The sequence below is a fragment of the Lathamus discolor genome, chromosome 5 (genome assembly GCF_037157495.1).
Source record: "Lathamus discolor isolate bLatDis1 chromosome 5, bLatDis1.hap1, whole genome shotgun sequence".
Lineage (NCBI taxonomy): Eukaryota > Metazoa > Chordata > Aves > Psittaciformes > Psittacidae > Lathamus > Lathamus discolor.
Window position 1 is genome coordinate 36813877 of NC_088888.1, and position 27118 is coordinate 36840994.

A 27118-nucleotide genomic window follows, 5' to 3' on the forward strand; every position below is an offset into this window, starting at 1 on the left:
TCACCTCATCCATCTTCAAAGTCATTGTGTTGTGTATATTTGTCCTAGTCAGGCACTGAGTCTGTAAAGACACTATAGTCATCAAATAAAGATCTCCAAGACGTCTGAGTCTGAGCTGAAAGAGAATCGGTTTGCAGGTCACCCATTATCATGTATTACTGGAATCATTTCAGATTATTTTTCCATCCATTAACACCAAAGACAGACCTAGCACAATGTCCAGTAAATTCACAGTGAATTCCACGGGCTCAAAAAGGGCTCAATAAGTCCAGTTCATTGTTGCTAAAGCAAATATTAATTTGACAGTAGAGAACAAAACAACCAGACCCATTTGTGGTATTGTTGCTCAGTTTGCATCTTTCCAGACCCCAACAAAAGCCAGAACTTGGATTACAAACTATTTAAAATGGAAGATTTCTTTTTCAACGTTTACTCCAGCTGCTGGAGACTGCTGGGAAGAGGCTAATGAAAATGCTCCTATACATTTTTTTTTTAATGTGAATACTTGTCCTCAAAGAACTGAACACAGGCCAGCAGTTCATTTCCTGAACTAAGCAGCATTTGAATAGCCTATTATGTCTTGACAAAAACTACTCTCCTGTGGGCTGAGCCAGATTAGAACCTGTGAAACAGAGGTGGAAACCTGGCCTCATCTTTATCAGATATATCCTGTCCTAACTTTTCCCTTACCAGAGTTTGAAATGTGCTTTCCTAATGGACCGTATTATTCTGGAATGTTGTGTTGCCTGTGTTACTTGGAAGTTAAATAGTTATGATTTGGGTTTATATTGAGTGGTAACTTGCCAATGGTAGGACTGGTAACAAAGTCTCTCTGTTGAGCATATGCTATAGACTAATTCTCTCGAACAACAATAAATTCTCTTTAAAATTATCATTGTTTCCTATTTCCTTTTAGACATTTTAATTCACTTCTTAATTGACCTTAGGCCCTAAAACATGCCTAGCAGATCTGAAGACTGGAGAACTTGCGCATCAGAACTGCACATATTTTATTGGAAAATTAAGCTTGCTTTTTACAGCCATACGTGCATGGCAGTCTTGGTCTAGTGCAACTGGGGAGATGGCCAGGAATAAAAATGAGAATCCTGTCTTACTGACTTTGCAAAGCAATAATCATCATACATTAACGCCATAATTTTTTCCCATAGGATACGGTTGCGTAAAACTGTCCATTGCTAAAAGTAGCTGATTCTAGAATGACCTCTCTCCACATGCTTCAGACCATTTCAGGAAATCTTGGTGGGGAAGGTTTTTGTATGTGGTTGAAATATATTGGGCACGATTAAGGTGGTCTTTGGATTTGAGGATGTCCTCAGCTCTGCTCCTTGGAAATCTGTTGGGGAGGAGCCAGACAAGACTCCAGAAGGGATTGCTAAACTTCTCGGTTTTCTAGGAGGTATTCCTTCCATAATTTTTTGCTGAGAGGCTGTGAATCAGGCAAGATAAGAGGCTGTATGGCTGAAAAGAGCTACACTCCAGGAAAGCCTGCTTGACTTTTTGTAATCCATTCCCAGGTCTATACTCCTATGCTTCCCAATCCTACTCAGCCATGTGACAGAGAGTCAAGAAGTATTGTTGCAGCTGGAAGAGCTGTGGTTGCTCTCCAGCAGCCACTGAGCATCAGCTCCTCTCTTTCTCCAAGGAAAATCTTGGATACATGAGGAAATCTAGGAAGTGATGTGAGATCAGTGCTACAGGGAACAGCTGCTTCCTAGAAGCACCAAACCAGACGTGTCTGTGCCATCCACAGGCACACAGTAAGGGCAGAGTCTTGTCTTCTTCAGTGTCCCAAATGAAAGGAGATCAGAATAGCTCTTCCATTCAAATACTGGGTTACCTGTGTGTCCAAAACTTCTGCCAACTTGGGGGCCATGGAGGGATGCCTTTAAGAGAATAATGCAATATGGAATCAGGCCCCGAATAGGTTTTTCTTGTATTACCACAAAGAAGCACTGTCCATTCCTCTTTCATCATGTATTCCAGTTCATTAACCTCCCTTCCCTAGTCTTTCCCCATGCTCAATCATGTGCTTTCTTCAGGCTGCCAAGAACATCCATCTCACTTTTGTCACAGGATGATGTTTTTTGTGCAAACATAAATATTTAGAGAAGTTTAGAAAAGATTAAGCTTCATCAAGTCAATGCAGCGTTGGGACAAATCAGCAGGGAGCAAGAGCCCAGGCTGCTGTGCACAGCTGTTGCAAGACCAAACTGTGGAACATTCGTTTTTGACTCCACCAACTTCACTGATCAAAACCACTTTGGAAGTTGGCTCATGTTTTATTCCAGAATGAAACTCTTTCCGTCAAAACAGCTTCTTCAGTGTGCAGGCTTTGTCTGTATTGTGAGTCTCTTGCCTCAGTTTTATTGTTCTTACGCAAATTCCTGATGCTGCACTTGCTGGACTAGTGAAAAACATGCGTGTTAGAGAAGTCCGTAAGATGCAACTCAGAGCAAAAATAATTGCAAGATCTGCCCATGATGCTTATGCTCCGGTGGTTTGGGCTTCACTCTGATCATCAGTACCTGAGAAAAATTATGCCACATTCCATATTAGTTTAATACATGGAGACTTCAAAAACCATAAATGGTAGGGGAAATTCTTTTTCTACTAAGGCAAGGAAACAGAAGTCATTCCAGAATAAATACAGGAAAATAAGTAATAAGAATATGGAAATACATGGAAGGCAAACAGATGCATATTTGCAAATGCGTATATTTATTTTAAGGGGCTGTGTCCATCTTCAGTCCCAAGTACTGACAGTTTGGCTTTTTTCTGCAGTGGGAAGTGGATTTGTCACAATAGTTAAAGTATTGTCTGCCTCTTGGAGAGCTCACAAGTAATGCCACTTGTGATGATCAGTGAAAAAAGGGTTGGCATGCTTTTTTTCAGTGCTTCATTGCTGCCCATTTTTAGTGAGGAGACCACAGGAAATCCACAGGAAATCCTATGTTCCTAGAAAAACATCCTGCTTCCTCCAGGGACCTGTGAAACAGGCAGCTCGACATGACTGTGGGCATTTCTGAGCTAGGCAAATCAAAAGAGAATAATCTTCCATAGGAAGTGGCTCAAGCCTCATTGTTTGAGACGCTGAGAACCATAGTGGACAAAAACCAGCTGGTCTGATCAAGTATCTGTGATATTTTGGGCACGAGTGTTGGACTGGATGACCCCCAGAAGCCCCTCCAACCAGTCATAAAATCATAGAATAGTTAGGGATGGAAAAGTCATGTACTACAAAGTTTTTCAATTTTAAAATATGTGCTTCTCTGCTAAACACTGCCAGGCTTTGTGTTTGGTCCCATTCCTTTTAAATAATATTTTTCTGAAATTTTAATTAAAGATGCATGTAATTAAAGTGTTTTTATTGCAAGTTATGAATTAATTATGCTGTTTTTCTGGGAATGCTACGATTTTTTAAGCATTCTTCCAGCAAGCTGAATTATTATCACTTTAATGCCTTCAATATATTCCTGTAACTGAGCACATCTCATGAACCTAAAGAGGTACTATTAAATTTAATAGTACAATGAGAAACATGCCTAAGGTTGTAGGCCTGTGACTGATGACTAATGTGAATGGGCAAATTGAAGCTCACTCATGATTTAAACTTGCAAATGTGGCTGGTTGAAATACAGTCCAACTTAATTAAAAAGAGGTTTGCTGTTTGTGGTAGATCTCATCCACAGCTTTTGAGATCGAGGTGTCAGCTCAAAGGAGAAGTAAATCTGAGGCAGATATCTGGTGTACATAAAATTGGGGTTAGCTGCTTTTTTTTCAGAGCCTTGTCTCCCAAATGCATTTCAGAATTCCGATCCACATGCTGCTTTGCGTGGTTGCAGCGGATGGGCCTTGCTGTGCTGTGCTCCTGTGCAAAGCACAGGTGGGCAAATTAATGAGGCAGTGGCCAGGTGCACTGTGTTGGGAAAATATCATGCAGTTTTTTCATCATATGACGGTTGTCAGGGGGTTGTCCACACACAGAGACTGGCCTGCAGAAGCCAGTCCCCAAACTCTTCCTGAGCTCACAGGAGAGCAAACTCCCAAGCATACAAGCTTCTGTATAGAGGTGGTCCAGGAGCCTGAGCCTATGGGCAGTAATTTTTAGCCTTAGTTGAATAACCACTGAACAAGGTGCTTACAGATACTTTACCTAAGTATCCAGTCCAGATACTTTATCTAAGCTATAGTGTGTGGCAAGGTGGGCTAAACTCAAAATAATGTTCTTACCAGTGTGCAATTCTCATAGCTACAGGCACTTTACCTAAAGATGCATGTCACTCAGTATAAAAGCTCATCATTTGAGAACTTGGTTTCCTTAGGAAACAACAAATAGTGTGTATAGAATCTGTATCAGTTTACTATTGTTTTTCTCGCCTAGAAAAAAAATTAAAACATTAATATTTTTAATATTCAAGAGATACTTTGTCTCCCACAGCGATTAAAACCAGATAAACAAGAGGACAGATCCTGGCAGTTCTGTACTTTGAAAACCTTTAAATCTGGGAAAACTGGTTTCAAGCATTTCCTTTCAGGCAAAACTTAAGCTAGAGGAATTGGGATCAGAAAAATGAATTGCTGTGAGATGATGATTATTTTCCATGATTCTGGTAGCATGCACAAGGTACAGGAAGCTTTCCAAATTGAGAGGATACAGTCCCTGTTCCAAAGCATGTGAGTGCAAAGAGGCAGCGTAGAGATGAGGAGGGATGGAGCTACAGTATAAAGAGCAATTAGGGTAATGCTAACCGCACATCAGATAAATTGCAGTGGATAGAAAGTGATAGCAATTTTTCTGGAGGAGAAGGGAATGAAACTTATTCTTGTTTAGTAAATGAATGTGTTTTGCCCGAACACTTTTGTGAATGCATTTTTTTGTTTGGGATGTTATTTTTACTTTCTTCATTTTTAAGAATGGGAAACAAAAGTTATATTTCCTGGGTTTACTGAGAGATTTTCTTGGGGGAAAGGGACAGTAGCAGGAAAAGTTCATGTGAAAATTACGAGTTTCCAATTATTTCTGCTGGGTGCAGAAATAAATTTCAGCTGGGTGCTGTTCCTAAATGAGTAATTCCTTTAAATCTGGGAGATGAAACAAAAAGGTTTTGTACTCAAAATCCATGCTTTACTTGTAGAGAAGTTAGAACAAGTAGTTTTAATAGAAAAAAGCCACCAAAAAAACCCCAAAACCAACTCAAATGTAAGTGTACAAACACCACAGAAATAAAAAGGCATGTAAGCGTTCTCTTTTCTCACAGTTGTGTCCTTGAAGAGCAGGTCCTTTCTTCCAGGTTTCTTTTCAGCTCAATGACTTTCTGGGTTGCTGCAAACTCTGCGTAGTCCCTCTGGGTCTTACATGACCTAGTCACTCTCTTTTTGGAGGAACAAGTCAAAATAAGGTAAACCAAACAACTAAAACAAGTGCCATATGTCACAGTTTGTAAGATAAAAGTCATACTTCAACTGGTGCGTCTAGTGACAGTGGAAATATTTTAACAAAAGAACCTGGAAAATCCAAAACATTTAAAGCTAATTCCTGCAAGCAAGAAAGTGTCTGTCTGCCTCCCTCCACCATCCCATTTTCACATCTTTATTTATTAATCCTTATTAATAAATCGTTAATTTGTTTTCTATTTAGAGGGTTACTGATAGTTACTTTCCATTATTTGAGGTAAATAGGGAGAAACGCTTCTAGCCACGCCTTTCTTTGTCGGCTCATAAGAATTGCTGCTTAAGACTAAGGGGGCTGTTGAAGATGGATTTAAGTGATGCTTTGGGGAAAAATGAGAAAGTCTGTTAAAACAAGTGTGCTGGAGCCTCTACAGTGCAGATTTGAGTACATGCCACTCTGCTAGCAAGGTCTGTGATGGGCATATTTTTGTGTTTCAGCTTGCATATTCTATACCTAGTTGTATCTTGAGGGTCAATAAACAGAAGCAGCAAGCCTGGATGTCATGATGTTACCTTCCCCAGCCAGTAAGAGCCACGTGGAAAATTTAGACAAGCATTTGTTTCTTTTTCTCAAAATTTCATACATGATTGCAGCATCGTAGAAGATGAGATTTTAATAAACTGCGTGTTTTCTTAGGATAACAGCTCTGATTCGGGGATTTATTTTGTTGTTGTTTCCTTTGCAGGAAGAAGGTATTGTAAAGGAAATAGACATCAGTCATCATGTGAAGGAAGGTTTTGAAAAAGCAGATCCTTCTCAGTTTGAACTGCTGAAAGTATTAGGACAAGGTTCATATGGAAAGGTAATTTTTAATGCCATCTAATAACCTAGAGCAATATTGAAAATGTCATGTCCTTTCTCTGAGTTCATTTGCACCAGTACCATTTTTCTAAATTGAATTACATTGCAAAGGCAGACAAGCAAGCCCAAACCTCTTCTATCTTATTTTTAATAACATTTTTGTGCTTTAGATAGATTTTTTTATTTTTTGTGTGTGTTTGTATAAAGCACTTTAGCAAATGGTGCTTATGTCTCTGGACATTGGCTGATGAGCACAAATGAGCATTAGTGAGCATCACTCTCTAAAAAATTTAGACAGCCCCCCTCCCTCTTTCTGACGTACACAGCAGGGATGTGAATGCACCACTGCTGCCTAGTTGGAGAATGAAAATAGGAACATTTAGAGGCTTAAATAAGTTAGCTGTCTAATTCCCATTGAGGGAAATGGGATCTCAAGCACATTTCAAAGTCTCAGACTGCTCTTTAGCTCTCACTTAGCAGCCCATATGCTTTGTTGAAAGGATCCTGGAGTCAAAACCCAGTGCTGAAGAGAGCAATCGTCGTGGTGAGAGAATGGGGGGGAAAAAGCCCTACCTGTATGAACCACAAGCTAATTTCTGAGAAAGAACTTTTCTTGTCTTAAATCCAAGGTTTTCCTTAATCCCAGAGACAATTCTTCTTCAGCAGAATGTGTCAGCTGGAAATGAGAATAGGAAGAAAAGATTGAGAGAAAGAGGGAGGAGTCTGTTCAGTCTTAAAGTCTTTCCATGGTGTAAATAAAACTTTGAAACCTGTGGAACAGTGAGCCTAATTTAAACCAGGCATTGAAGTCCTTATCATTTTAAGTCTATTAATTTTTGGGGTTTATAAAAATATTTCCCAGCTTTTAACTCAGTGGTGGATCATTCTGGCTAACCTGAAGAACTGTCTTATACCTGAAAGTTGATGTGGTAGTCAGCACAAAGCTGAGCAACCTGATGATGAATCAAGGACATTAGTTTTGTTCCTGAGAGAAGCTATATTGAGAGTATTTATCAACCTCCTGACTGTTCTAGAATTATATTGACAAGCCAGTCTGCTAGAAGTTCCCTGAGATGAGTGATGCCAAGAAAGCTTGTGTTCACAACCAAGTTTTGATCGAGAGAATTTCTTGAGAGCACAGTAATGATACTTGCTTTAAATACTGAAAGATGTAAAAAATGAAACAACTTAAAATTAGATTTACTGTATGACTCAGTACAACAAGAAGAAGAACAGTGGGTTTTCAGGTTATTTGGCTGAGGCCTAAATAATTTCTTGCAGGATTAGGGAAGATGTCATTGGTGTCAGAGGGGGTGCTTGCAACACTCTTGAAAGTCACAGCACTTGCTTAACTTTTTAGGTTGGGATTTGGGTCGTACTCCCGTTGCTCCAGCTAAGGGAGTTTTGTTAGTTATTGGGTATTGATAACCTGAGGTGTTTGCATGAATTTCAAACTAGAAAACTGAAAGTTATGCTCAGCCTGTGCTGTTCTGGCAAACTAGTATAGTATTAGAACCACCGTGATACAAAACCACGAAGTCACAGCATTTTCTAATATACAAAACCTCACTATTAATTTATAAATTTCTCAAACATAATAATTTCTACTATTTTATACAATTGTTTTATCATACAAAATTCTGCTCTTTCCAACATTTCCCCCCTTTGAAAATACTTCACTTATTTAAGTGTAGTATAGTATAGCTGATACAACCAGTCAGGTAAGTGCTCCAGGACCACTTGGTGGTTTCAAGAGGAATGAAACTTTGGCTTTAAGAAGAATCAAAAGGATGATATCATTTTGCAATGCAATGCTTTTTCATTTGCTCTGTTTCCTTTTTGGTTGATGATTATTTTGATGTCCTCTGAAACAGCACACAGTGTTCTTGAGTCATCTGTTTTGGAGGGAATCCTATGCTACAGGGAACAGCTGACTAGTGACTAGTAGCGTCAGTTGATAATTGTGCTTATTACAGCAATATGAGTATTACATGCTTTGCAAGTTTGCATGGAAGATACTGCAGCCCAGTATTTATGCAGGTGCAGCATGTGGTGCTGTTCCATGCGCAGTACAGCTCAAAATAAGTATTTTAAATGTTTGGGGGTTTAGGTTGTTTTTGTATAAAGATTCCATAACCATTTTTACAGAATAACAATACAGCTGTGAAAATCTAGTGTTTGGGCAAGCTTGCTTTGACTTTCTCCTTGCTTTCAATGTAATGCAAAAAAATGAGTCTTTTATTTGGGCTGGATAGAAAAACATCCCAATATTTCTCTGTCTAGCTGAACTTCCTAATGAATTGACTTCTTGTTAATGCTGGAGCAGTTGATCTTAATTTATCATGAACGTTAATGAAGAACACTTCATAGAACCATAGAATAGTTAGGGTTGGAAAGGACCTTAAGATCATCTACTTCCAACCCTCCTGCCATGAGCAGGGACACCTCACACTAAACCATGTCACCCAAGGCTCTGTCCAAGCTGGCCTTGAACTCCACCAGGGATGGAACATTCACAACTTCCCTGGGCAACCCATTCCAGTGCCTCACCATCTTTACAGTAAAGAATTTCTTCCTTATATTCAATCTAAACTTCCCCTGTTTAAGTTTTAACCCATTACCCCTTGTCCTGTCACTACAGTCCCTAATGAAGAGTCCCTCCCCAGCATCCCTGTAGCAGTCATATGCATTCCTGTTGTATCCAGACTTCATCATTTGTTTCTACAGTTGTAAGCATCAGAAGTATTTATGTTCACCAAACTAGGAAAGAGAAGATGGGAACAAGCAATGTATGCCCAAGCTCAGCTAGTTAGGGCAGCTTGGGTGAGGAACTGTTCATATCTGATGTACAGGAAACACTTTGAGAAGGAAAGTCTCACCAAAAAAGTATCAGAACGTACTGTTGAAGTGTTAGAGCTGTGATGCTGTGAGATGTGAAAGCCCTGATTGAAGTGTTCAGAGAGATTTACATTGGTTTGGTTTGGGGTTTTTTTTCAGCTTCTCTACCTGCTTGTTAAATGTTGTTCTCCCTTCCCACAAAGCGTTCCTCAAAGGGTGTTCTAAAAAGAATCATAATCTGTTTACAGGTATTTTTTTTCAGGAGGAAGAGTTTTTCAACTTGAAAATAGCGTGCTAGGAAGAGACTTCCTCCTTTCTTTTTTTGTCTTTTCGTATTCTGGGTGGAGACAGTTAACAAAGCTGCATGGTTCCTGAACAAGCAATGAATAAAATAATTGCCACAGATTTTTGTAATCCAAGTAGACATTCATGAGCTACATAATTTCAGCCAGCCTTTGTTAGTTTACTTAAGTATATGCTATGTGCATGGGCTTATATTTCTTTCTGTGTTTGGTTTTACTTCTGTTTCTGTCCAGTAACACAAGTGCTGAAATAAAAACAGAGACACTGTTGTCTGGTATTTCTGACCTCAGCAGACAGAGTCAGTCCTGGGAATCAGCTAAAAAACTTGTTTATTTTATTTTCAACTCTTAAAACACTGAAAGTCTAATGAAGACCAAACTAAATTACCTATTCCTTTGTTCACTGTCCCTCCAGTGCTCAGATGCACTTAGGGGCAGATACGAAGGAGCTGCATGGAGTGAAACAAAGAGGATACAGTTTTAGCTACAATTTTATCTCAATTACAAATTCACATTGTCAGAAGATATATCATAGGAAGCTATAACAGGGAAAACTACCTTTATTATAGCATATTTGTTAATCATAGTCCTACTTTTTGTTAAGTATGGACAAACAGATTTTTTGGCTTCAGCTTTTTGCTTTTTGCTTCATCTGCATCTGAGGCAAGTCACCATGCATAACTTATGGCATAAATTACAACAAATTGTTGTCTGAATTTTTTTTCCTTAATTTAATTGATGGCAGCAATTTTAAGACACTGCACGTTCTTAAGCACAAATGAGACATAACTTATTTTGATGTAAAGCTAGTCAGAATATGAAGAGAAGTGTGTGCCCTGATTCTGACTATTCACCCATCTTCAATTGAATGGGTAAGGACAAATAATAATGTTGAACATACATTCTTTGTGGGACAGTGAAGGCTTAAAACTGAAAAATTCCAGAACTGGCTCAACCAATGGCAGGTGAGATAGCTATGAAATACTTTCAGCTAACAATTTTCATTAGATTTCCTGAACTGTAGTATTTGTTCCTCTATCAAGTGCAGCAAGGCTTGTAACTGGAAGTTCAGTGTTCATCTGCTTTTTACAGGTATTTCTAGTGAGGAAAATCAAAGGATCTGATGCGGGTCAGCTTTATGCAATGAAGGTACTTAAGAAAGCAACTCTGAAAGGTAAGGATCGGGACAGCCTCTGCAGTCTCTATTTTTGTCCTGGCTTGTCATTCACATTTCTTGCATTGCTTCTATCTTACGGTACATAACAGTGCACAAATACATCTCTACCACCCTCCAAAATCCTACCTCACTCTAGGGAATGTTCTAAAAAAACATACACAAAAAATGTTACCTCTACAGTGTGGGAGCAGGAAAACAGGGCATTAGAGTTTAACAGCTGAATGCTTTCTTCTCTTGGTGTTATCTATAGGACTTCCATTGGGCATATATGACTTTGTATCATAGTGGCAGTATCTTTCTGTTGCTGAAGTGAACTGAAGTAGATATTATTAAATCAGGATATTGCTGAAGTAAAACATGGCTCCTGCTGAGGTGAAAAGCCTTCCAGCTGGTGCCTCTCACTATATGCCTGGAAATCATGACAAAGTATTTTTAAGTGTAAGAAGTCATTCTGAGGTTGTTGAGATAATGCTGTTTCCTAGCTCATGACCAGTCTATGAGTGGTCTATAGCAGGCTAGGGCTGAACGACTGATGTTTAAATCTGGTCATCCTCTTCTGGGACCACTGGCGGCTACAGCCTCACTCAGACAAATATCTAGGAAAGCACAGGACTGAAAACCAGAATAAGTTTGGACTCAGCTGTTGTCCTTACTGCTTTTCTGTCTCCACAGAGTTAGTAAAATCCAGTTGTCTTCTTGATTACCTGACCGAGCACTGTACTCTGTTTTCCTTCTCAAAAGCCTTACACTTTTTGCAGAGAAGGTAGATAGTGTTCATTTTGCCCAGAGCAGCTCTTTTTGTTCTTTCCTGGACAATGTAGGTTTGAACAATGCAGTATAGTGCCTAAATTTCTATTCCAGTGTTAAACAAAATCGTTTTGAGAGAGTTCTGATGATTTAAAAGTCCAGGTTGTTTTAGAATGCCTCAATTTATGGGACCAAAAGAAGAATGAAGCTACCTCTAATTACAAGGTAGAGTTACAGCAGGCAGACACAGCACCTCTTCTGAGTGCTAGTCAAAATAGGGAAGTGGCCAAATAAGTATTTCCACGTTTCCTTCAGCTAAGAAAGTGTTTTCAAAGAAACATTAGTTTGGAGCAGTACTGGTGTGCTGATCTTTTTGTTTGGAATGTGCAAGAGAAAATTTGTTCTGGGAGGACAGCATGGTGCAAATGACCACTTAAGTGGTACTGGATGTAATACATAAAAAGGAAAAGTAGTTTATGCACAGTATCTATAATAGAGTGATTCTCTGACTTATCAACCAAGAGCAGAACCGTGAAGTACCCAAACTGAACTGAACTCAACTCTCAGAGCCTTCCTTACCAGGGAAAGCCATCTCCGGCTGGGCACAGTGTCTGAGGAAGGACCGCATGACCCCTCTGATATCAACATGTACCAGGGACTAAATTCTGTTCTTTTAACAACCCAGAACTTTTCACCCAAGGTAAAAATTGGTATATAAATCTGAGGTGTGTTGATCTGAAAGAGCTTTGGAGAAGGGGAATGTTTCTTTTGCTACCCCAAATTTATTACTTAACACCCTACTTAGAGTGTTACTACTTAACACGTGTCATTTCAACTAAATCTGTAATGTCAGATTCCACTGGGGAAAAAAACTCCAAACAAATAGTATTTTAGGAAGCCTTGAAATTTAGATGGTGATTTTAAACTACTCGGAGTGTTCCATCATATGTATCTGTTCATCAAGAACGGGCACCTCCATGTTTGCAGTTCCTTGGTTTGTCACAGCACAGAAACACTGCTTTTCTTCTCCCTTGGCTGTTACAGCAGGCTGTTTATTGTTTTCTCAAGTGTGGGTCACAAGATCTAAAAGTTGAAGCTGCTTTGTGATTTTGCTGGATTGCATTTCTCTCCCATTCAGGCTACTTACCCCTCTGACTGGTAGCTCTGAATTTCCCAGTAGGAACTAATTTGTCCACACTAGTTTAACAAATAAGTTAAACCTGGCAGCTGTTTAACTCAAAGTACTGAAGTGAAGGTAAAACCCCATTGGCCCAGGGCAAGTGAGGTGAGCAACAATGATGATTGCTGCCAGTGAGCATCCATGTAACTTTTGGCACAGAGAGAATATTTCTGACAGCTTAATTTAATCTTTTAAGTGAAAGTGCTAGATTATTGCTGCCTACCTACATTCAAAAAGGCTGGAAGTAACTCCAGTATGAAGTATTTATTATGTCAAGTAATGGGAGCAAAGCCATATGTTCTGCATTCAGTATTTACTGACAAAAGACATGATACTAGACAGATTTCTGTGTGACTGTACTTCTTAACTTGTACTCTGCACAGTTTAGCATGGAACAGGAAGGGCAGAGCTCTCAGTGCCAGTACCATTGACATGGCCACACAGTCCTAAATATAATTTTTTTTTTCTTTCAGTTAAAAAATTTGGAAAATACATAAAATGAAGAAATGAGAAAAGAGGAGGGAGTAACAAGATTGTTTTTTCTTTTCTGAATTAGTCTGAATAATTAAAACCTTCATAAGTAAGACTGTGAGGAAGTTATATGCCTTCAGGAGTGATGGGCTAAAACTAGCTTTTATGTAGAACAGACATAGTGGGTTGTGCTGATAGGGTTTGCTATCCCAGGAACCTGACTGTGGTCATGACTTGCTGGTAATGTTTAGGAAGAAGCAGAAATACAAAACAGGGCTTCCTCCAGTGGGTCTGCTACCTCTTTCCAAGGTATTTGTCCCTTATGAGCATGATCCAAATTTCACCAACAGCAGAGGGTACAGCAGTCAGCAGCAGCACTGTTCAAGCATTTACAGCTCAAAAAAATTGTTTGATACAAAAGAGGCTTTGTAGATCAATTGCATATGTAGATTTAAACTTGAAAAAGATCTGCTAGACAGCAGGATTGCTCCTGCTGTGAAGGGAGAATTAGACCCCAAAATATTCCAGTGTAGACTACAGGTTTGCAGAGGCATATGCTGTACATATAAAAGTTTGTGAAAATGAAAGTAATCTTTACCACTCAAAGGTTCATATTAAATGTAGAGGATATCTGAATAAGCACCTATAACAGCATGGATCCCTGAAAGTGAGAAAGCCACTGCTCCCTTGAGTTATAAATGAGAACATCATGCAGGCGTTTCTTACCTTCATGCCTCATTTCCTTTTGCTGGAGCTTGTGGGTATCTGGTTTTTACAGGAGAGAGCTGAAGAAACTAGATAAATGTTTCATTATAATTACTAATTTTAGGAAAACCTTTTCCAAAATATCTGAGAATTTTATGTCTGTTAGGTGACAGATGGCAAATGCATCAGATTCAAGGCTGCATGTATGTATAATTCATCTGACTTTGAAAGACTATTAAATTACAATACCCTAATAGCTACCTTTGCAAATATAAACCTTTTTGTGGGGTACCAGGTGCTCAAAGACATTTAGACACTTAAATACTTTCCAAGAGTGAGACTTTTGTTTTTAAGATGTCATTACATAGTAGTAATTAAATATACCATCTTAAAATGTTGCTTTCATGTCTTTATTATACTACTTTTATTTCCCCTAGAAAATGAGATTTTTAGATTAAAAAAAAATTAATTTGAATGATTAAAAACTTACATATATATGAGTGGGTCATGACTGCCCAGCCTGAAGGCACCATGAAAACTGAGGAAACAGTTCTGTGTATATGTGTGCCTTGTATTCACCAGCAAAGCCAGGACAGAGGCAGGCTGATTATGTTCACTTGGTATTTCTTTAAAGGTGTCTCAGGCTCCATCAGCTTTACTAGATGTGCTTCAGGATTCCATGAACAAGAGATGTTTAGATCACTTACAGCGTAAGCCTCATTAAATACCTGTGAAGTACCTATAAATCCCCAACAGGTTGCTGTGCTGAAATGTAAGAGCTACCTCTGGAGCTTGAAAATCAAAGACCCATCCTTCTAGGAGAAATGCAATCATAGAGTAGCATGAAACCATAATTCGCTGACATAATGTTTATGAACTTTGTAAATATTACAGTGGTGATCTAGTGAAGATTTATGTGATGGGTCACAAGGAAGTAGTTTGCATCTGCCCGTCCTGTTGGTAATGGGCTGTATAATTCTCAGCAATGGAAGTTATTTGACCCTGAGAACTGAGAGACTACCTGTTTCTGGTTGTGTTGTTTACAAATAGTAATCTGTTCTGTCAAAAGCTCTTAGTGCTTTGAATTTTATGATCTCCTTAGTCTAAGCTAGTAGGCTTTTGGGTTTACAATTGTGCTGAGTGCATGTGATGGTTATAGATGGTTACAGTAAATGGTGAGAGCAGCTTGAGTGCCTCGCAGAGAGCTTGTGCTGTCCTCAGGGGTGTTAGATCAATGATGCTAATTATACACTAAATTGGCAACTAAGTTAGGTGTCACCAGCTGGATCATGGTTTTCATTTAAAGCATTGATAAAACTGCTTCCCTGTTTGGACACTAACTGAAGTGGCTTCTTCAGTTTTCCTCTGAATGCTGCTCAGTTTCCCTGTGATGACTGTGGTGTTTAGATCTAAGATGCTGGAACTCCAGTGGTTTCCCTCTGCTTTGAATAGAACAAACATTCCTCTGTATACCTCATGAGTGGCTCTAAAATGTAATCATCAGCCTAGTCATGTGCTCAGCCGCATAGCAATGCTCTTGGGTCACTATCTGGACTTTGTCTGTTCGCATGGAAGTTCTGTGGGACAGCAGTCAAGGAGAACATCTCCAGCTTTGCGCTGAACTACAGACCATGCCAACTTTGCCCATCAAAAGTTAGGAGCAAGCTGGATTTAGTAGCTGTTATCTGAGGAGGGAGAACTTTCTTTCTTCCTGTGGGAGTTCTGAAAGTGAAACCAAAAAAATCTTCAACTCAGTGCTTAGAGGTCACTACTGGGCTGTAGCTTTACAGTGCCTTTGCCATATCAGACTAACTTTCTTCCTCTCCTCGAAAGTCAGCTTATCTAGGGCTTCGTTTCTGAAGGGAGAAAGGGTATGGGACATTTGGGATCTCACTGAGGTGGTTTCTAGTGGGCTGTGGAGAATAATGTATTTATATAAGGAAAATGAACTGTAGTTAGTCTAGCTCACTGTGTGTCAGCAGATACTATAGAGTGTCGTGTCCTGGGTTCAGCAGTAGCAGTTATTTTTCTCCTTGATAGCTGGTGCAGCGCTGTGTTTTTGACTTTCAGGCTGGGAACAGTGCTGATAGCATCGATGTTTTTAGTTACTGCTTAGTAATGTTTACTCTGACCAATATATCCAATTATACTGACTTTCTAAGTCTCATGCTCTGCCAGGGAGGAGGGGAAGCCGGGAGGAATCAGAGACAGGACGCCTGACCCAAACTAACCAAAGAGGTATTCCATACCACAGCATGTCATGCCCGCTATATAAACTGGGAACAGTTACCTGGAAGGGCTAGATCACTGCTTGGGTCGGGCTGGGTATCGGTCGGCAGGTGGTGAGCAGTTGTATTCTCTTCCCTTGTTATTTCTCTCATCATTATTATCATTGGTGGTAGCAGTAGTGATTTGTGTTACACCTTAGTTACTGGACTGCTCTTATCTCAACCCGTAGGAGTTACATTCTCTAGATTCTCCTCCCCATCCCTCCAGGAGCTGGGGGGAGGAAGAGTGGGGGAAGTGAGAGAGCAGCTGTGTGGTTCTGAGTTACCGGCTGGGCTTAAACCACAACAGTGTCCCATCTTCAATATACAACAGACTGGACAGGTCAAAAATTACAAAAAGCCTTGCTGGAAGTTTATCTTCGTAGTGTTTGCTAAAGAGCCTTGACTTGTGCTCATTGAGATTGTAGTTTCTCGGTTAAATACCTAATACTCTGTAGTGATTCTGTACAGGGTTTGAATTCAGGTTTGGATGAGAAGGTAAAACTTTTGTCTATAAATATAAACTGAGCGTATACCACTTAAAGATAGTATTATCTGTTTCTGTTCAAGCCACGTGGGACGTCTCATCGTATGAAGTCCTAATTAATTTATAGCCTCTTCACAAAGCCGAGTGCATGATAAAGATCCTGTTATCAGGCAAAAATTCCCACCATTAAGACATTCAAGAAATGAAATCTGGATATTAAAAATGCTCTCTGCTTTGTAGCAAGGGAGCATTTTGGCTAGATTGTTTTTACACAAAACCCTATTGATCCTCATGGAGCTTTTCCTAACTGCCAAAGAAAATTCATCTTTCTCTTGAAAAATTTGGCTGTTTAGAGTCACCTTGTTAAAATCTTTGTTCAGGTTGCTAGATAGCAATTTCTACTTACTGTCCTAAGGAGGACAGAATTATTAAGGCTTCACCTTATATATTGGTAAAAATTATAAACAACATCTTTATCTTTCTGATTTCCATACGAGCACACACTTACGTACTTGCCATACATTCTGTAGGTAAATGCAGCAGTATTGCCCATTCTTTTCCTACCCATGCATTTGTTCCAGTACAACTCTGCTGTTACAGCAATATCAAAATATAATTCACTACATAGTTGTATGTTCATTTGGAACGGAGCTTCAGCAGCGTAGTATGTTGTTGCCTGAAATAGCTTTGTTTTATTCTTCCCAAAGAAACATAGGACAGGACTCACAAGCAAAACCCAGCTTTCTCCACGAGAAGTTTAGGGGTATAGCAGAAACTGTGATTTAAGTCCTAGCATCAAACAGCATTGGTGCTTTGGCTTGGACCAGGCTTTTGAAGCAATTCTTCCAGTCATCTCTCTTTGCTGTGCCTTGGTTTGCTGGGCGTAGCAGTTTCAGAGCACTCAAGCTAGGTTCCCTGCGGATGAAACTAAATCAGGAGTACACTAAGTACCTTTCAGTCTCTTGTAGGCATTCAGGTCCTGGGACCAAAGTGTGACATCAAGTGTGGAGCAACCTCATAATTAGCATCTAGCCCTTGAGCAGTTCCGTGGACCCCATTAACAGCAGCTGAAAGTGTTGTATTATTCAGGTATTCATATGATGATTCCATATACAGCACAAAGGAGATTCAAATCTGAAATTGGAGGAGTACAGCACTGAAAAGTCTGCTGATTTTTTTGGCAGAAAGGATATGTGCTTCACCTGTGATCCAATTATGCAAGTTTATTCTAAACATTCATTGAGTCATACTCTTCTGTTAATGAAATATGGAAAGAATGACTTCTTTAAAATCTCTGGAAAGAAAGCAGCTCTTGCAGGTGCATTTGAATGTGTCCCTTGGCTATCCCAGCCAGTCAAGGAATAGCTGTTGGGTTTTTTATCAGAAATAAGTAGTCCATCATGCTCATTTCTTTTTTGATAGTAAAAAGCAGTTTTCTAAATTGCCTTGCAATTTTCAGTCAATTTGCCATCTACTTCTTTAAAGTTTCGATTGATCCTGCTGTGCTTGACACAGTGAATAAGTAGCAGTGAGGACGCTTTGAAACTGCAGTTCCTGCAGTTTACTCCATCAATAAAAGGCTTTCAGACCCAAACTCATTCTTCAAAGTCATAGGATCATAGCATGGTTTGAGTTGGAAGGGACCTTAAAGATCATCCAGTTCTTCAGTGCCATCACTTCCATGATCAGGAGCACCTTCTACTATACCCGGTTGCCCGAAGGCCAGTCCAGCCTGGCCTTGAACACTTCCAGGGATGGGGCATCCACCTGTTCCAGTGTTTCACTGCCTTCACAGTGAAGAATTCCTTCCTAATACTTAATGAGTCTACCCTCTTTCAGTTTAAAGCCATTCCTCCTTGTCCTACATCGCTGCAGGAGACTTGACCAAGGGCTTTCACTACTGTTTGCTTTCCCTTGAATTATTCTTTTTGTTGTGTTCATTGCACTGTATATCCATTTACAGTTATGTGCAGTTATTCCCAAATTGGTTGTCACCTTACAGGAAAGACCACATTTGATATTTTTAATTGTAAAGTAGCAGATTACTGTTAGTTGATTTTGGTGTAGTTTCAGGAATGGAGAGACTACATGGACAGTTGTCCTGAAACCACAAGTGAAAAGTTTATCCTGTTTGACAAATGTGGTGCAATTCCATTTTATCTGTAGAAAACCAAATGTATGAGGAAAGGACTGGGAGGTGCAATGGCCTTTGCCAGCCCCCACACCCCTCCCCAGAAACAGCGTGGGAAGCACAGAGAGAATAGAGAAAAGTACAACTTACTTTAACTCCAGCAGATCTATGAAGAATGACATGAAACTCCATCTAAATGAATGAGTCCAGAGTGCAACAGGCACTCTGCCTAGGACAAGTACCTGGGGGAGAGGACTGACTGGTTCCTTGGGCAACCACAGAGTCTCAGTAGTTCTGCTTTGGAAGCCTAACCTGTGTCCCTGACTGGGTCTGGTCCAGGTAAACCGACTAGCGTGGGACTTGGGGTGTCCCCTGTGCCTTGCACTGCTACTTAAGCATTGTCTGGAAAGCACCTGAAGAAGTCCATCCCCTCTGGCCTAGGGGTGCACAGCTGTGCTTTTGTGTCATTCCTGACAGAGGTTTGCCTAACTTGTTCTTAGACTGTCTCTATCCCTACTCTTACAAAATGTTTCCCAACATCTGTCCCATATCTGTCTTGCCAACGCTGAAGCCATTAGTTCACATCCTCTCCACTGAGAACAGTCTCCCCACTGAAGTTTTCTTCCACATCTTAAAGATTGTTATCATGTTTAGCTTCCATCTTCTGTAGGCTGCGAATCTTTTATCTTCCTTTCCTTCCTCAGGATTCATTTTCTCTACATGTCTGAGTTAGAAGATTTAGTTATCCACTAGGTAAGTCAGAGGTGACTGTTATGCAAAATGTGATCTGCTCTGACTGTTCCAGATCTCAGGTCCTCTGTGAATGCTTTGTCATGACAGAAGCAGTAGCAGTACCTCTGGTTTACAAAGCAGATTACTGAAAATTCAGGAGGTTTAATTGAACAGATACAAATGTCCTACTGCAAAGATGGAAGAGTGGTCATATCGTTGAGATGTTGAATGCTTGTTCCCTTGGGGAGTCCTATTCAGAGAATGCTCTTAGGGAAAGCCTGCCCTTTGGTAGAAGGTTTGTAATAACTGCTGTTCTTTTCACTGATGCTCGAGACAGCAGCATTTCTAGAGGGTTGTTTCAGTTCTTCGTGGTTGCCTGCAGCTGTCAACCTCCATTCATTCCCCTCTCTCATGTGTTTAGCTTCAGAATTAAGCAGAACATCAGGATGTGTCCAGGCCAGTCAGCCTTTACCAGTGATAATGTAACAGTGGTCACTGTTTTATCTTGTCTATTGCCCTTTTCCTTTCTTGCTGGCATCCTGTAAGCCAAATGGAAATCCTCCTGTGAAGGTCTGCTTTTCTGGTTTTCTTTTGGCTTGGTTTTGGGGCTTGAAAGTTTTTGTGTCGTGTTTATCTTGTGTTCTCTTTAATGAGCTTCGTAAGCTTTCTGTTTGCTTGTAATGCTTCTAATTTGAAGGAGCCCACTGCTGAAAAAGAGAAGCTATTGCTGGCAACCCATAGAGTCAGCTGCACAGCACATGTATGAACCACAAGCCTTTTAATCCTGCCCAATGTCCAATAGTTTGCTGTTGATACCACGAGGCTGCGTGAATTACAGGAAGAGAAAAATTGCTCTTTTGGCAAATACAGGCTCAAATGCTTTTAGTCTTCATCTCCTTTGACTTTATGTCTTGTAGTCTCTTCTTTCTTGGCTGTCTGTGTTTCGGGTAGGAGCTGGTACCTTAGTTTAGGAGTTACAAGACTTTGGCTCTGCTCATATCTCTGCCACCAGCCTGCTGCATGAACATAAACCAGCTGCTATTACTGCTGCTCCTATTCTCAATCTCCATGTCTATAACATTAACCTAATTGTTCCAGCCTCTTCTTCACAGTGCTCGATATCTTTGTGAAATGTAATAAGTATTAATGGAGATGTTATTAACGCTCTTCCCCACTTAAGTGCAATCTGCCACATTATGGAATCCAAACCAAGAAGTTGTTAGAAAATGTCTGTTCTGTATAACACATTGACTGTTTGAAATAATCAGAGCTATGAATCAACTGTACTTTTGCATAAATTAGTAGCTATAGTGGAAAGCTAAGGTGGGAATAAAATAGCTAAATATCCTTGGGATTTTTAACCTCCCTGATGGACTCTGCATGTCTTTGGGTGTGGTACAAATCCATTATCTATATGAAAAGCATTTGTTTGTTCTGCTCCCTGAATAAGTTGCACCAGTTGAAGCATCCAACATAATTGCTATGGAATTGATTTCAGCTGCCTGCTACTGCAGTGCATTTGTAGTTGATTGGAACCCAAACTCATAAGCATCTTCTGGGATTTGCACCCCACTGCTTTTACTGGTTCCTGTAACATAACAGAACAATGTTATTTCCTCTCAAACACAAGGACAGATAAACAGAGAGGTCAACACTGCCACTTCATGCCATTTTAAGTCAGAATGATGGCAGAAGTTAGGGGGTCAGTTGCTCTGGGTTGCTTTGCCTCACAGCCTTGCACTTGGACCGCTTGTACACCTTGAAACCGCTGGCCAGGTGTTCTGTTCACAACCGCTGCTGGAGGTGAGCTAGCACTCAGCTGGCTCTCCATAAAAGTTGGATGGCACAGTGTGGGAGACTGCCGTCTGGGACTTGTTTCAACGGAAACAAAATCATTCTCTGTGTTTTTATACTTTTCATGTGGGTTACACATGTCAGTTACCACTTTCTCATGGCTGTGGCATTTGCTTCAAGTTGGAGGTTTTGATGATGTTCAAAGAGAGACCAGCAGTCAGCATCAACGACAGCCTCTCCTTTCTGTTTCGTCTACAGCATTTTCTCTCTGCATGCACACTTGGAAGGTTTCCATGGTGCAGTAATTTAACTGACATTTTCTCAGCAGCAGGTTATTTTTGTAAATTTGGGCAAAGCCGGAATTGCTCAGATAATTGTGCTGTGTCCCTGGTCATCTTTCAGTCTTTGTTTGTGCTAGGACATAGTTGCCATTTAGTGGGCAATTGTCACCGTCAAAGCTGTTAGCTCAGAGCTGCCTTTCATGCTCAGAGGAGTTTCAGGTTTATGCGATTGTACTCCTATATAGGTTTTGTCAGTGCAGAACAATTGAATTTTGTTTCATTATCGATACAATAAGCTATACAATGTAAATTACTCATGGTGTATCTCTTGGTAGCATTTAAAGAAACGCAGGAACTAACTTGGCCATTGCATGTTATCATAACAAAAAATGATTTTCAAATGTATGTTTAGAAGGGCTATTTTGTACTTTTGTTTCACATGGTGCTCCCCACATTTGGGTCACCCTTACCACCTATCTCTGCCTCCTAGAAAACTTTCCCCATAAAGGGAAAAGGATGGGACCCCAGCTTGTTCTCTCTCTGGCTTTGTTCAGGAAAATAGCTGGCAGCTTTGCTCAGCAGCTCCCAGGAGCAGACTTTTACACAGAAGATGGCCTCTTAAGCTGCACATTTTGACCTTGGTCCCAAGGAAGCCAAAAGGCTCTTCCTAGACCATCAAATAAATGGCCAGCCTTTATTTAGCTGTCTTTCAACCTACTGAAATCTGGACATACCCATTTTCCAGAAGCCCCTCAGCTGTCCCCAGGTGAGCTGGTGCACCCCAAGGCAGGGGAAAGCTGGCATCCCTTGAGCCAAGCATCAGAGGTAGCAGTGGGCTTGGAGGTATGCTATGGTGTGTGGAGACAAGGAAAAAGCAATAGGAAGGGCAAAATCTCAAGCGGAGAAGTGGAGGGCCAGGAAGAGAGACAGATGGTCATGGTCAGCACTTGCTCCAGGTGTCATTTTGCGGGGAAGACTGAGCTTTATGGTGGGAGCAAGACAGGGCCAGAGCTAGTCTTCTCTCAAGCTCCGGGAAGCAGGCAATAGCTGTCTCCAATAGCTTCTCCAAAAGCACCTTTCTGCTTGGGACACACACAGGGCTATGAGGGAAGAAGGTTGCTCTCTGCTCCAGTGCTGTCAGATTGGGTGCTCAGTGGCCTCCCTTGGTCACTCTTTTGCTCCCTCCCCTTCCTTGGATGGGAAGCGGCAGGAGTGAGGCTGTTCAACCCTGCCACCAAGGTGGAGATGGAAGGGAACTGAAGGGTGGCTATAGGTGGGACAGATAGAGCAAAAAGTAGCTGCTCATGAGGCGAAAGTCTTGGCCTTGCTGCATGAGATTTGCCAGTGTCAGAGGGCTCCTTATATGAATCTTCATTAGAAATAAGCAGAAACCCTGCCATGCTGTTATGACCCACTTAGGTTTTAGTTTGCTGTAGCTAATCAAATGTGAGGGTTTGAGAGCACTTCTTCACAAGCAGAACAAAGCAAGCAACTACCAAAGCAAAGCTTTTAAGAAGAAGCCTGAAAGTTTGCACTCTGCGTTTTGGGGAGTATGGTTTGTGAGCAGTCACTGGGAGGACCCTCACAGGGCTGGCAGCCACTGTGCTGGATGGCCCAATGGGAGCTGCATTACCCCTCTGCTTACCCCAGCTATCACCTACGGCGTAACAGCTGTAGTGATCCTAGGCTCTGGGTAAGGCTATTCGACATCTCAGGATTAAAAGCACTGGGTGGAAGCTAAATGTCTCATGGTTATTCTTCACAGGGTTCTCAAACCCATTCCCAATGGAAATTTTTATTTTGTGTTGTTTTATTGTTTTATTTGTTCGGTTGTTTTTTCCACTCTGCTGAAATACTCTTAACATAATGTTGGAGTCATTAATCCTGGTACAAATGTTCTGTTTCAGCCAGTCTCCCAAACGCTTGTGCATGGTAGTGTAATCTAGATTTTTTTCTTTGAAATCCTGCTTTATTGAGGTGGAGTCACTGCAGCAGAGCAGCACATAGTGAAAGATGCAGTCTCATTCTCCTGCAGCAGGGCAGGCTGGTTTCTTACTAAGTCATTATTTAACTTTTTCTGTTCAGTTTTGTTTTAAAATGTGATGAGGCTCCAATCCCAACCCTTTGCTCCACAGGATCCAGTTGGTTACGGTTCGCCAGGCACAGCCTATATTTCCTCTTTTTCTGTTTCACTTACCTCCTCCTATTTATATTCCTTTCTTTCCTTTTATTTTGATAAAATGTCTTCTCTGTCTTTCATGTTTATATCCTTTAAATATTTATCTGCTCTCCTCCTGTCTCCCTTTAGTTATTGCTTAGTACAGTTTATGTTTAGCACTTGGCAGTTACCCAGTGACATAGGAAAAACGATTTCCTCCGCAGTTAGGTATTCTTTTAGAGTTCAAGCAGCTACGTATATTTTCAGAACTGTATACAGGGACTGAGATGTAGATGGTGTCATCTTATTAATGTCAACAGCAGTTTTACTACTGAGTGTTTTAGGGCCATGATTTCACTCAGAGACTCTCTGAACTTAGGCATATCTTCCACAAGGCTCCCTATATGGTAGTGGAGTCCAGGCTGAAAAATAATTTGTGATTGTCTGGACACTGTGTTTCTCTTCTCACAGGAGAAAACACTAGATCAGGCTTCTTTTTCTTGTTGTTTGTGTGGCTAGGGCTTGGTGGTTTCAGAGCTTTAGTCAAGTGTGTCGGTAAGAACACGAGACCAGGCTTTTCCTTACACTCTAATTTAGGCAATGACCTTGCCTTGACTTCGCACCCTGCTTGCTGATGGGACTGTAGGCTTCTTCAGTGACAGACAGCCGTCTCGCAGATGCTCATTTATTTTCACGAGGCAAACATATCAACAGAGCTATATTAAGTACGCCTGTGCAGCATGTCAGGGCGTGGGCAAAGCAAAGGTTGGTTTTCCTGAATGTTGATATTAAACACCACAGTTTTCTTGAAACATTTGAGTTCTAAATTCCCATCTTTGTGTGCAAGTAGGTCAGAGGGCTGGGCTACAGGCAACCCAATAAACCTGGTCCTGCATGGTTTACAAATAGAAGCTGTCTCAGGGCTTCTTATTTCCTGTATCAACTGAGTGTCCTTGGTTTTGGATGATAGGCCATTATCCCAGCTTCCTCAGTGTTGCCTTAAATGAGCTAGCTACTCATTTCACAAACCAAAATATTTGGAATTCAGTAACTAAAATGCTCATCCAAAACATTTTGTTAGAGCAAGTCAGGTTGGATTGGCTCTGTGTTTACCACATCCAAGCAGCTTAATGGAAGAAGTGTTTAGAGTGAGAAGTCAGCCTAGTGCAGTCATGGCCAGGGCTGCTGCATAGTTCAGGGTGAATGTTAACATTTGCCTCGTGCTCTGTGATCAGTCCATCCAGTCCCTCCCTTCTGAGAAATGCACCTTTCACTGTCCAGACATTGCCTTGTGTTACGCGTATCAGAAATAAGCTGGTAAACTCTCTAAGCTGGTAGGCTCTCCAATTAGGCCAATCACAAAAGCATTACTTCGTATTTTTGTATGTTTAGCCTACACTTGGAAGACATGTGGGTTCTATTTCAAAAACTTGTGGTGGGCTTAGTGAACATATTTTTCCTCAAGTGCCCATAAATACTCTTTTTTTTTTGTTATTCCATCTTCTGAATGTGCTGCTTTATGATTGATAAAGAAGAGATTCCATGTATTGTTGCTGATAGAACAGATCCACAGAACAGGACTGTTGAGTGAAATTTCACTTGAGAAAGCATTGGAAGTAAGCATTTCAGCAGAATGGTCTGGTTTGGTTATATATATTTTTAAAAATTATTATATTGGTGTATGTTATAGTAAGTGTCTAAGAAATAAGAGATCAAAAATAAATTTAAACCCTTTAAACAGCATTTTGATGCATCCAAAACAACTTTTTGCATTTAGTTTTGGCAAAACTTGCCGACTTTAGGCTTTTTATTCCAATTCAGAACAAAAGCCACAGCAAAAACATCTTTAAAAATATCCACAATTACAAGTTTCAAGCAACTCTACAGGAAACATTGACCATTAGTTCAGTGTATGAGCAGAACTGCCCTAAGTGGCAAATGACAGCATCCCAGTACATACATTCTCCACAGAGGGATAATAACACATCTCCACTCCTTCCAGGAATTCTCACTTAATATAATATAAAAGATTGTCAGTCTTGTCTGTAGACATCCCAACTGGACCAAGCAGGCAGTTCAATACTGTTCCATTAAACAAATAGTAGGGACTTGGGTGGGTTTTAAATCACTCTCAAGCAGGAGCACTTTGCCCTGAGTTAGTGTCTTAGGGAGCTATCTGGAAGCTCCAACACCACCTTCGTCCCCTTCAACCTCTGCCAGGCTTTGCAAGTGAGCTAGTTCTTACTCAAAGAGCCTGAAGGAAAAGAAACTTCACTTTCAGTACAAGTAGCTTTCTAGGTAGATCCTGAGACACTAAATGAAGGGAATTATGTTCTGTACAAGGATGGCATAAGAGGGGATATCTTTGCATTTCCACTGCAGAGCCAGTGATCACCCAGTACTTTTCAATCATAAAGGCTGTATTTTTGCCTTTGATGGTATACTGCAGAACATGTTTGTGGTGAATACCAAAACACAGACATTTTTCATGCATCCAGACTAATCTGCAAATGTTAGTCCTGCCCATAAACCCCACAAAATAGGTGTGTTCTATGAGCAAAGAGCAGCAACAGTTGATTAGACCACTCAGGGCTTCAGACTTAAAAGGCAAGCAGTGAAACTTATTACCCTGAGAGACCGAGCAGTTACTGGATGCCTGGATCATCTCCAGATCAATCAGGACAAGAGAAAACAATTTCCTCATTGCTTATGGTGACTTAGTAACATCATGATAGCACACACAAGGCAAATGCTCATTAATAGTGGAATGCCCCATCATTAGGAAATATTAGGACAGTGCTGCCTCTCCTATGCAGCTGTATGCAAGCTAGCCAGCACTGCAGCAGGGCAGTAGCTGCGAGAGAATTAGAGTCTGACAGGAGATATGAGAGAAGTTTGATAGAGAAATTCATCCTTCTTTGGACTGTATTTAAGAGTAGGACTGAGTACCGTATGTACTTGTGTACCTTTCCCCTGTTGGATTCCTGTAGGTTGGAACTAAATTTAGATATCTCTTTTGTGAGGAGTTTGGGTGAAAGGCCAGATGTCTCATAACAGGCTTAAGCAATTTTATTGCAAAGCTATATGAAACATCTACTAGTTTCTCCTTTCAGATTATCATAATTTCCAGGGCTGCTGATGTATGGCATTTACTGGAACCCCTGAATTCTAAGCCTCACCCTCTTATTAATTTATCATGTTGAAATTACGCGTACTCATAGACCATGGGTAATTATTGCCTGTCAGTAAGAGTTAATATTGAAATGGTTCCCTGCAATAGCGATAGTAATAATTATATATCTGTTCAACTGAAGTAAATATAATAAAAAATAGGAGTATGTTACAGCAGAATTCAAGAAGCAAATATATTACTTCATGGATCATTTGACAGGATATCATACCCACTAACATAAATAAAGTTAAATAAAACATATGCTTTACATCAGAAAAAAAAAGATTACCCAGGTGCAGCTATGCAGAGGTGTTTAAGGCTTTCAGTTTTACACAAGTCCTGGACAGATGTAGGTTTCCAGCTGTAGGTTTTGGCTTTTAGGAGGAAGTTCCATGCTAGCAA

The 27118-nt window shown here is 40.5% G+C and overlaps 1 protein-coding gene across 3 annotated transcripts in view; it reads left to right on the plus strand.

The window, feature by feature from the left end:
• Positions 1–27118, plus strand: part of RPS6KA2 (ribosomal protein S6 kinase A2) — a 304348-nt gene that overhangs the window by 199398 nt on the left and 77832 nt on the right. For all 3 annotated transcript variants that reach the window (XM_065680424.1, XM_065680426.1, XM_065680425.1), the window contains 2 exons: positions 6159–6275; positions 10507–10588. In XM_065680424.1, coding sequence (XP_065536496.1) covers positions 6159–6275; positions 10507–10588 — 199 coding nt within the window. The remainder of the gene's footprint in view (positions 1–6158; positions 6276–10506; positions 10589–27118) is intronic.